Source organism: Narcine bancroftii, chromosome 4 (assembly GCF_036971445.1).
Source record: "Narcine bancroftii isolate sNarBan1 chromosome 4, sNarBan1.hap1, whole genome shotgun sequence".
Classification (NCBI taxonomy): domain Eukaryota; kingdom Metazoa; phylum Chordata; class Chondrichthyes; order Torpediniformes; family Narcinidae; genus Narcine; species Narcine bancroftii.
In genome coordinates this window covers 8,040,339-8,052,699 of record NC_091472.1, presented here as the reverse complement: position 1 = coordinate 8,052,699, position 12,361 = coordinate 8,040,339, and the positions used below count along the sequence as shown (strand labels likewise).

At 43.9% G+C, this 12,361-nt stretch overlaps 1 protein-coding gene across 1 annotated transcript in view; it reads left to right on the top strand.

The window, feature by feature from the left end:
* The window catches only part of vta1 (vesicle (multivesicular body) trafficking 1), a 174,908-nt gene that overhangs the window by 125,025 nt on the left and 37,522 nt on the right, over positions 1-12,361 (top strand). The window contains exon 9 of the mRNA XM_069936110.1: positions 11,756-11,839. Coding sequence (XP_069792211.1) covers positions 11,756-11,839 — 84 coding nt within the window. The remainder of the gene's footprint in view (positions 1-11,755; positions 11,840-12,361) is intronic.

Genomic DNA, 12,361 nt, shown 5'->3' with positions numbered 1-12,361 from the left:
AGGCAGGCACAGTTGCAGCGGTTGCAAGGGAAAATTGGTTGGTTATATACAACCAGATTAAAAAGCATTTCTCCGGACCATGGTGCACACATGGACACACACATAAATCATTTCTTCCACAGCTCGTAATACATAAATACATTTTAAAAAATATAAAATAAATCTATATCATTTTTTCATTTTTTTAGAATAATTGTGTGATTCAGTGAAGTGCAGTACATAGCACTTTTTTCATTTTCTGGAACTATCCAATAGCTTTCAGGTTTTTTTTAAATGTAAATTATTGTTTGGCTAGTGAATAGAATTGGCATGTAAAAATTGCCTTTGCAATTAAAATATAAACAGCCACCACAGATCTAACTGGTATCTTCCCTTCTTATTTAGGCCCTTGAAATCAAGGATGTCTTAATCCACCCAGGTCCTCAGGTGTTTGAGGCTAATGAGGGATCTGTAGATTCTTGTGCACATGGAGCAGGGATGCCTGGCATTTTGGGCAGGTGGATAGTTTGCTGGTCTCGGTCCTACTGCCATTTGCAGCGAGTTTCTGTCAGAGCCCATAATGGGCTCTGATCATTCTGTATGCACCGTCTAAGATGGCTCAGTATCTATAAGGAGCTTCTACATTATCCCCGTGATCTGTGTGAGTTCTGGCTTCCTCCTACACTCCAAAATGTACGGGGTTGGTAGGTTAATTGGCTGTAAACAGATTTCATGTCCTTCTACTATTAAGAGAGAGGGGACACATGACCTGAAATTAGAACATTCATTGTTAACGCCACTGGGCAAAAGACTGCCCAGGGGAACATGAGGCATTGTACCTTTAGTTCATGTGGACCTCACTGGCAGTGGAGGAGGCCCAGGACAGACATGTCAGTGTGGGAATGGGAAGTGGCATTCAACCCGGAGCTCAAAATTATCATCGCAGACAGGGCATAGGTGCTCTGCAGAAAGGTCTCCAAGTTTTCTCCCTTTCCCACCCTGCCCATACCCTTTATCATTACCCTCCCTTATCTCCCCTTTTGGATTCTTCCTTTCCCTCCCTCCCTGCATTTACATCTGGTCTCTTATTTACCATGACTATCACCATCTCCTCTTGTCACATTCCGGCCGGTGTTGGCAGCCTTCGTCCCTACCTATTACCCACCCCACTCTGTCTATCTCATCTTACTCCATCTTGTCCCTTCCCTTCTCTTGCTGCTCTTTCCCTCTATCTGGCATCTCAGAATCAGAATTTATTGTCATGAACAAGTTATGAAATTTGTTGATTTGAGGCAGTGTCGTAGTGCAAACATATAAACCATCTTACAACATCACTTACAATAACAATAAGAGTGGACGAAAAGTGAGGCCGGGTCTTTGGTTCATGGATCATTCAGGAATCTGATGGCAAGGGGATGAAGCTGTCCTTGTGCCTTTGAGTGCTCGTTTTTAGGCTCCGGTCCCTTTTCCCCAATGGTAGTAGAGTGAAGAGGGTGTGGCCTGGGTGGTGGGGGTCTTTGAGGACAGAGGCTGTTTTTTTAAGATTCCACCTCATGCCTGAAAATCCTTATTTGCTTCAAATGAACAGATATTTTGTTTAAAACGACTACACGGTACTGTGTATGTAATTGAATTTTAATATAGTAGAAAAGACAGATCTTCACAGTCTACCCCATGCAAAAATAAAAATGATTTTGCCACAAGGCCATCCATGATTTGTGTAACAAGGGGAGGTTCAAGATCTTGACAGCTGTTCTAAAGAAACTGTTCTTGAACCCAGTGGTGCTGGTCTTTAGGATTCTGTACCTTCTACCTACAGGTAGCAATGAGAAAAGATTGTGACCTGGTTGATGGCCGTCCTTTGTGATGTTGACATGCCTTCTTGACACTGCAGTGTAAGGAGACCAGAACTACACACATCCACCCCTATTCTTGACACTCCACTCCTCACATAGATGCATTCAATGGATGGGAGGCCAGAGCCTGTGATGGACCCGACTGTGTTTGCTACTTTCTGCAGCTTTCTGAATTCCTGGGCATTCGAATTCCCAATCCAGGCTATGATGCAACCATTCAGTAAGCATTCCTCAGTGCACTTCTAGAAGTTTCTTCATCTGACAGCATGCCAAATCTCCTCCTCCTTAGAAAGTAGAGGCGCTGGTGCGCCTTCCTCTCGTTGTCTCGATGGGCTGGCTCGAAGAGAGGTCTTCTGAAATTATAGGCTCCAAGAAGCTTGAAGGTTCTTAAACTTCTCCTCTATCCCATCAACACGGTCTCTCCTTGGTCTTGGTGACATGAAGAGCAAGATTATTGTTCAGGCTCCATCCAACCAGATTTCCGACCTCCATCATGTTTTCCATCATATTTGCCAGTAATTCAGCCAACCTCTGCTGTGTTGTCAGCAAAATTGTCGATTGTGTTGGAGCTGAACTTAGCTGAACAGTCGTAGGTGTACAGGGAATAGAGTAAGGAACTAAGCACCTTGCCTCAGGGTGCTCCTGTGTTGATAGTGAGCATGGAGGAGGTGATCACAGAGGAGGTGATTTGCCATGATTGTGGTCTGCCGATGAGGAAGTCAAGGATTCAAATACAGAGGGACAAATTGAGTGTCAGATCCTTCCATTTGGTTGTACGTTTTGCTGCTGTGCCCGTGTTTTTCCCCAACGTAGGTGTTCCAGATGACTTAGCGCAGAGTGGAGGGCCAATGAGATGGTACTTGCCATTGACCTGTTGTGATTGGAGGTGAATTTAAATGGCTACAGGTCCTTCCTGAGACAGGAATCGATCTGCTTCCTGACCAACCATAGGCATTAGGCCTCACGATCCAATCATCACCTTACACGTCTCACGAACTGAAATAATGTGTTAGATGCTTTTGTGTTCTCTACCAGAAGTAAATTCTACAATAACATGAGGGAGCTATCTCCAGTTATGATCACATTAAATTGATTTCCCGAGTAGATTCTTTTGAATTAGCTATGACAATCACAAGGGCTAAATAGAAAAGGTGAATTGACAAAGCTCATGATGGATTTCCATTTCTTTGGCCAATACTGCAATTAGCCATGTCCCCAGACTAAATTGCCTTGATATGGTGCAGCAGATCTTTGGCCTAGGGTAAAAGATGAGGCATGAAATGGTTATCTTGTCAGTTTTCACCCATGGGATTAGATAAGGCCGTGTCAATTATTGCACTGTGGCAAGTTATATTACCTCACGGAAGTACCAAGCCATGACAGTGGTGAGTGACTCATCTCCTGACGCTGAAGATCCATCAACAAAGTACAAGTCAGGGTATCATGAAATATTCTCCACGAACCTGAAGAAGTGGAGTACTATTAAGCTCCACGTCATCCAGAGGTAAACAGTCCAGAGAGAGCTAAATTCTTACTTCAGCTACATATGATATGTAAGGTACATAAAACTCAAGGTTCAAGGTTTCTTTTATTGTCATGTAATAATATATTAAAAATGTGACATACATGATATACTTTAACGTTGGCCTGCCGTAAGGCCAACAAAGAGTTTCATTTAGTATTGACCAGCTCCCCGTATGTGGTACTAGAAAAAGAGAAGCAAAATAGAGTCTCTGAGTATCGGTGAGGCCACATTTTGCACACTGTGTGCAGTTTTAGTCAACTAACTAGAGGAAAGATATCAATAAGATAGAAAGAGTGCAGAGAAGATTTACTGGGATGTTGCCAGGACTTCAGGAACTGAGTTACAGGAAAAAATTAAACAAGTTCAGACTTTATTCCCAGGAGCACAGAAGAATGAAGGGCAGAACAGATCTTAAATAAATGCAAGTTGGCTTTTTTCCACGGAGGGTAGGTAAGATACAAACCAGAGGACATGGGTTAAGGGTGAAAGGGGAAAAGTTAAGGGGTAACTTATTCACACAGAGGGTGGTTGGAGTGTGGAACGAGCTGCCAGCTGAAGTCGTGAATGCAGCTCAATTTTAAGATTTAATAAGAATTTGAATAGGTTCATGAATGGAGAGGTATGAAGGACTATGGACTGAGTTCAGGTCACTGGGACGAGGCAAAATAATAGTTCGGTACAAAGACTGAAGGGCCGAAGGGTCTATTTTCTGTGCTATACTGTTCTATGGTTCTATAGTTTGCTAGATGTCATTTGCTAGCCAAATGGAACAATTTTAGGAAAAAGAAATTGTTCCTTTGGGCTGGCATTTTTCTCAGTCAGGATATTAAAATATCTTTAGCTCCGACATTTCACAGTGCACTGAGCAATTTGGACATCCCAGCAGAATAGCTAGAAATTGGCAGTGGTGCTCATCTGTCTTTCAGTTTCCACCATCATTAGTACGATATTCTTTGAAGTTTGTGTTATAAATTAAGATACAGCTACATTCAAAATGTACCCTGGGGCAGTTTCAGTTTGTGCACAAGGCCATTGAGAGCCTCATGGGCAAGTTGAGATGCAATTAATGACTTGGTGAAGCAGAGTTGCTCCAGCTTAGTTAGTTCATAAGATATAGGAGCAGAAGTAGGCTATTCAATCCATTGAGTCTGCCCTGCCATTTGATCAGGAGCTGATCCATTTTCCCACTCAGCCTCACAGCCTGAACTTCTCTCCATAACCTTTATTGCCCGGGCTAACCGATTACCGGGACCAGGAACCGAGAATAGTCAATAGAAAGTCGTGGCTATCCCTTAAGATCGAGGATGATGGTCTTCATTCCTATGGACTCTCAAGTGGCCCACCGAGTGAGGACGCCTGTGCGTGCATTTGTTTAACATGTACTTAATGTTGCACTTCAAGAACCACATGATACTTCACAAATCAACCAACGAGTTCCAATGGCATGGAAACCATGAAGATTGGAGCTAATGGATTTGTTTCAGCCTTTGTCCGTCTTCACAGCCGTTGCGTTCAAAGGCACTTCATCCACCTGTTCCACAGGTCTTGGTTGGATTGTTCTTTGTCAGGGACATCCCCCTTGACCTTACCGCCATGGGCGGTCCTACCAGGAGCACAGGTCCAGACGGTATCACTCTCAGGATCTCAGGACCACACAAGCTTCTCCACCACAACAAGGTGGCAATCCATGGAGAAGCAATGGAAAATACTGTAGTCCTTTCCCTTTGCAAAAGGAGCAACCAGAATTCTGTGATCCCAATGGTTCTCTTGTACTTTCTGCAGAGTCCCCTTTTGCTGTAATTTCCTGTCACATTGTTGATAAATTTGAAACAGGTAAAACGGACAGGGTGCGTGGGGTGGGGGGGGGGGGGGGGAGAAGCTCCATCAGAATTTATTGTCATGAACATATAAAATTTATGGCAGCATCACAGGGTGAAATTTATATAAATCCATCTTACAAAGTAAATCAAAGGAGTGCACGAAAAGGTCAGAGTAAGGCACTGTGAACGAAAATGCCTCGATCTAAAAGATATGGATTTGGATGAAAGTGTCTTTCATTCGACATGGCCTTAACCCACTGCATCCTGGCGATGCACGTCATTATTATATCATTATTAACTTGAGCTCAGTTCCCCATTGCAAACTCTCAGCACCGTTCACTGTTCATATGTGGAATAATAGTTGTTTTCAAAATCTTCCATGATCTCACCCCTTCTATATTTCCGTCGTGTCTCCCACCCTTGAAACCCTCCAGAGAACATTGTATTCCTCCACTTCTGGCCTTCGGTACATCTCAGTTATCGTCACAACACCCCAGTCATTGTCTTCAGCTAATGGGCCTTTGGCTCTGGAATTTTCTCCCTCTGTCCCTCTGTTTTGTTTCCTTTCTCATCCTTCAAATGAGGAAATCAACAAATTATCTTAAAAACCACATCGTTTGATTTTCCTCGCACTTCTTTTATGGCTTAATGTAATTTTGATTCAGCTTCAATGATGTAATAATGCCGACATGTCTGTCCATGATCTCATGCATTGCCAGACTGAAACCACCCACAAATTCAAGGAACAACACCTCATATTCCATCAACCAGATGGTATTAACATCAACTATTCCAGTTTCTGTTAGCCCCATCTCCCCCAACTATCTCTCCCTTTTTTCCTGTCCCCATGTCTCCTCCTATCTCTTTCCTTCTCTCTCTCTCCCTCTTCCCCCCACCTCTCTTTCTCTCTTACTCTTTTTCTCTCTTCAGGAAGGAGCTTAAAAAAGGACTTAGGAGAGCTCGAAGGGGCCATGAGAAGTCCTTGATGTAGGATTAAGGAAAACGTCAAGGCATTTGATGTATATGCGAGGGACAGAAGGATGACGAGAATGAAGGTGGGGTCACGAAAGGATAAAGGAAGTAGCGTGTGTCTGGAGGTGGAGCAGGTTCACAAGAGAAAAGGAACTTGATCAGGGTCAGGTCAAAATAGAACAGGCCTCTCTGCTGAATAACATGGAGATTAAGGAACAGGAAGTGTTAGATCTTCTTAAAACATCAGGATTGATCAGTCTCTGGGGCTGGATGTGATATACCCCAGGCTGCTGTGGAAAGTAAAAGAAGAGATAGCTGGGCAATATCTATGATTTTTGAATCCTCTTTGGCCGCCGGGGAGGTGCCGGAGGATTGGAAAATGGCAAATTGTTTAAAAAAAGTAAGAGGGAGAACCTTGGGAATTATAGACCGGTGAGTCTAACATCAGTGGTGTGCAAACTGTTGGAGAGGGTTCTTAAGAATAGGATCTATGAGCATTTGGAGAAATACAGTGGACTCAAGGATAGCATGGCTGACTGAAGGGAAGGTCGTGTCACACAAGCCTAATTGAAGTTTTTGAGGAGGTAACAAAAGAAATTGATGAGGGTAGGGTGCTTGATGTGGTCTACATGGATTTTAGCAAAGCATTTGACAAAGTCCACCATGAGATACTCATCCAGAAAGTCATGAGGCATGGGATCAGTGTGGAATAGCTGTGTGGATTTAAAAATTGGCTTCCAGGAAGAAACCAAAGAGTAGAATTCTGCCTAGAGGTCGGTGACTAGTGGAGGGGCTGCAAAAATATGCTCTGGGACCCCTGCTCTTTGTGATTTTTCTAAATTATCTGGATGAAGAGGCGGAAGGATGGGTCAGTAAGTTTGCAGATAACAAGAAGGTTGGAGGAGTTGTAGATGGAGCTGAAGGTTGTCGAAGGGTACATGAAGATATAGACAGGAGGCAGAGTTGGGCAGAAAAGTTACAGATGGAGTTCAATCTGGATAAGTGTGAGGGGATGCATTTTGGAAGGACTAACCAGAAGGTTGGGTACAGGGTTAATGGTTGGTTAAACAGATGGATGAACAGAGGGACCTAGTGGTTCAAATTCTACATCCCTCAAGGTTACCGCACAGATTGATAGGATAGTTAAGAAGGCCCATGGGATGCTGGGCTTCATTAATAGGGGGATTGAGTTCAAGAGTAGAGAGGTCATGTTGCAACTCTACAAATCTTTGGTAAGACCACACAGAGTTCAGTTATGATCACCTCATTATAGGAAGGTTGAGGAAGCTTTGGAGAGGGTGCAGAGATTTACCAGGACGTTGCCTGGATTGGGAAACAAGTCTTATGAGGCAAGGTTAGCAGAGTTGGGATTTTTCACTTTGGAGCATAAAAGGATGAAGTCCCCGCTCCTGCCGCCATTGTTGATCTGCAACACCTCCCCACCGCCGTCACCAATCCTGTTGGGGAGCCTGAGGCCCCCACTCCTGCCTGGGAGGCTGAGGTCTCCACTCCTGCCCAGGAGGCTGCTCTCCTTGATGACACCGGTATAGTGGATAACCAAGTACAGTGGAGGGTAAAGAAGAAATGGAAAGAGAAAAGGGAGTGAGTAACCTGAAATGAGGGCAATTTCGCCATGTGCTGCCTAACCCACCGACTTCCTCCAGTCACTCACTGATGGCTTGAGATTCCAGTCTGCTTCTCTGAGCTAGCATCCAGCTGCTCAGCGTCCGTTTTCCCGGCTGGTTCGGAGCTCTCTTGTTACCAAACTGAAACAATTCTTAATTGATGAACATTGGACGTAGAGCACTTTGCAGACGTAGAGCTGTGGAAATGTGTGAATCACGAAATAAAGTACAGACCTTTGGAAGCAAGTTGTGGTTCTGTGCAGCCTGGACTGTTGTGGGACGAGGCCTCCAGACTGCGACATTGTTTGCTGCCAGTGGCCGAGGAAGAGACACTGTGATGCATTTTGCAGAGGTGTGCCAGAGCAGGCTGCGTCGTGCACCTGGAGGTCAGTGTCTTCTGCGGTGGAAGTGTCGGGGAGCCCAGAGCAACCATGTCGGGAGCCTGGCCCGGACGTCCTGGAGGCTGTGCCGTCTTGGAGAGCGGGGCCCAGCAGCAGATGGTGGGGTCGGTGAGGAGGTTGTTGGGTCTGTATCGCTGTTGTGCCAAAGCTTACGGGCGCACATGGATACGTGAACTAAGTGGCGATGTTCACTTCAAGCAACTAGAGTTTTTTAAATCAAAGTCCTACGGAAATGTAACTTGTCTCCGCTGGCTCTACTGTCCAGATTCTTTTTTCACCTTTCACTCGTGCAGTGTTTTTTTTTAACTTTTGTCTGGTGTAGGAATGGTGTAGTCTTGTGTTGTCAACATTGTTTTGAGTAACCTCGTGATGTGTAGGTAGCATTATAGGTTGGAGGAATGTTATTTCATTTATTACTGTGTACTGTTTTACAGTCTGGTCTTAAATGACAATAAAAGTATCGTATTGTATTAACAGTGAGATAGAGCCCCACTTGAGCACATTGGGTGACTTTTTTTCAACTTGTTGTGACATCGTGTTGCCGCTGAAGAAAATGTGGGTAACTGAGATTTTCGGTTAAGTGGTTTCCAGATAATCGGAAGCGTACTGTATCTTGAAGAAGGGCTCAGGCCCAAAACATTAGTTAAATATCTTTCCCTCCTATAGACGCTGCGAGACCTGCTGCATCCCTCCAGCGGTTTCGAGCTTTTATTACTAGCACAGTAACTGCAGACTTTTGTGCTTCACTCCTGATGTAATCTTAGGGATTTTGTACACTGTCTTCATCGGCGGGCAATTAAACGGTGGCAGTTTGTTAAATTTTTGATCTGCCAGCAAGCGCGTATTCTCTATTCTGGTGGATGGTAATGAAAAGAGGGACAAATTTTTAAATTCAGACATACAGTACAGTAACAGGTCATTTCGGCCCATGAGTGTGCGCCGCCCAATTTACACCCCATTAACCTACACTCCCGATACTTTTTGAAATGTAGGAGGAAACCAGAGACCCTGGAGAAAACCCATGCAGGCACAAGGAGAATGTACAAACTCCTTGCAGACACTGCGCGATTCAAACCCCACTTTCATCCCGATTGGTGGTGCTTAAATGCGTTTCGCTAACCGCTATGCGAACTGTTCCGCCGAGTGTAGCAAAGTAAATTGCTGAGAATACCCCATAGGTCAGGCAGCATTAGGCAAAAGGGACGTATCGACAGTACTAGTTGGAACCCTTCATCGGCTGGCTCTATGGGGGACGTGGAAAGTTGGCTGATATAAAGCATGAATGGTTAGGGTTTTTTTTGCTCCAGGTTCCAACATCTGCAATCTTGTGTTTCTTCAGAGAAACAGACGTACCTTTACATGGCTTACGGTCTTGCCCGCACTCACCAGTAAAGCAGGAACCAACCAAAGCCATTCTACTGGGAGTGGCTAAGTTGCTCCAAGCTTCACCAAGTGACTTCTAAAGTTTAAAAATAGTTCTGGTGTATCACACTGAGCCTCCTGATTCACAAAGTCTTAGTTCTACTCAGTTATCACTCGCTGTTAAAATTCCCCATGAGGAAGAAAGCACAACTGAGGAAGTCTGCTGCCCAAGCTCACATTTTCAGATGGTAATAATGGACCAGGAACTAAAATATAAATTTGAGCAAAAATGAAAGTTTCTTTTCCAAAAAGTGAAATTCCTGTTGATTAATTCCTCCTCTCCCCCCGCCCCCACCCTCCCCCCATTCCGGTCACAGATGGAAGCCATGTTAGGAGATGCAGCACATGGTGGCAGGATTAGTGTAGCGGTTAGCGCAACACCGTTACAGCATCAGTGATCAGGACAGGGCTTCGAATCCCACACTGTCTGTAAAGAATTTGTACGTTCTCCCCTGTCTGTGTGCGTTTTCCCTGGGGACTCCAGTTTCCTCCCACTGTACAAAAAAAATACCAAGGGTTATAGGAAAATGGGTATAATTGGACAGCACAGGCTCATGGGCCTAAATAGCCTGTTAATGTGCTGTATGTCTGAATAAACAAATGGATGTCAGGATCTAGATGCTAATGGGAGAAATGGGAGAGTATTGAGGAATACAGAAGAGCAGAAAGATTTAGGAGTGACGGTACATCGTTCCCTGAAGGTAGAAACTCACGTGAATAGGGTGGTGAAGAAGGCTTTTAGTATGCTGGCCTTTATCAATCATTGCATGGAATATAGGAGTTGGGAGGTGATGTTGAGATTGTATAAGACGTTGGTGCGGCCTAATTTGGAGTTCTGTGTACAGTTCTGGTCGCCTAATTATAGGAAGGATATAAACAGAGTGGAGAGAGTGCAGAGAAGGTTTACCAGAATGTTACCTGGGTTTAAGCATCTGGAGTATGGGGAGAGATTGGACAGATTAGGTCTTTATTCTTTGGAGCGTAGAAGGTTGAGAGGGGATTTGATAGAAGTATTTAAGATTATGAAAGGGATAGACAGAGTGGATGTGGATAGACTATTTCCGTTAAGAGGAGGAAAGATTAAAACAAGAGGACATGAGTTAAGAATTAAGGGGCAGAGGTTTAGAGGTAACATGAGGGGGATCTTCTTTACTCAGAGAGTGGTAGCCGTGTGGAATGAGCTTCCGGGAGAAATAGTGGCGGCGGAGTCAATTGTATTATTTAAGAAAAGGTTGGACAGGTATATGGATGAGAAGAAGATGGAGGGTTATGGGCATTGTGCAGGGAGGTGGGACTAGAAAGGGGTGTTTGGTTCGGTGCGAACTAGAAGGGCCTAATGGCCTGTTTCCGTGCTGTAATTGTTATGTTATGTTATGTTATCTAGATGTGTTCTTATTCAGAGTGTAAAGGGAAGTGATTAATATCTTCTAATTTGTCATTTTTTTAAGAAGTGCTTGTGGATCCTTACTGTTATTTAAAAAAATGAATTCTAAAATATTGCAAAGCCACCTGAGCTTATAGTTAAGGAATGTTTTCTTGTAAATGCCAAAGAAGGATTATGTCGAGAGGGTAAGACCTCGTCTATTTTTTAATGAAAAGCTCCTGTTCACATTAGAGAAATCTGTGTGACCAGAAACATGCCTCTTTGCATAACTCTTCTCAGGATTTTCAAAATCTTTCAAATCAGATTGAATCGAGAAACGATAGCCAAATTTCCTCTCGGTGGAATAACTTCACGCAGTTCGTATTTTAGTTAGCGCAACGCTATTACAGCGTCAACAACCCAGGTTCGAATCTGGCATCGTCAGATTTTGTACGTTTTCCCCGCGTCTGCATGGGTTTTCCCTGGGCGCTTCTGGTTTCCTCCCACCCTTCAAAGTGTATGGGTGTTTGAGGTTAATTGGGTCTCATGGGCTGGGTGGGGCCTGTCACCATGCTGCATGTCTAAATTTAAAATGTAATTAGATTGGGAACTCCAGTCCTTTGTAAACAACACTCATGAGCCACTTCTGAGTCCTCACTTACATTTATGTGGCGGGGCGGGGGGGGGGGTGAAGTTTTTACTGCATCTCCATGTGTGAACACCCCTGCTTTTTGTTACTGTGTTCTTTGGATGACGACTGAAACAACAACTTCTATTTTTTTCTTTTTGCAGTATTGCCTAATACTCCGACAATACAGCCAGGGTCACAGAACGTACCGATAATTGACCCGTCATTATACAGCACAAAGCCTCAGGGTAAGATTTTAAACTCTTCCAGCAGTTAGATAATCAGTATTGTGCACAATTAGATGCTATGACCTGGTCCCATGCCAGATTATAATGAGGATCCAGTGCGGGCACTGAACACAGAATAACATAAACCATTCATTCAGAACATTTAAAGGGGAGTCGACATCATTTGGACAGCAAATGTTCTGGGAACCTAATGCTTAATCTTCAGTGAAACCAGTTGTGGATTCAACGTGTCAAAGCTCTGAAAATACAGCAAGAAATGAATTGAGTGAAGAATACAAATACTATTTATTGTAATATAATAAACAGAAATGCAATGTTACACAAAATTGCCTTTAGTCTGCTGGAAGAGCAAAGATTCTCCATTAGCATTGACCAGTGCCCCTTACAGTCAGAGAATGAGAAGCAAAAGAAGTTGCCGAGTGTCTGTGAGGGTCACTCATAGAACACTACAGCACATATAGGCCCTTCGGTCCTCGATATTGATAACCCATATTCCTTAAAAAAAAAGTACTAAACCCTCCC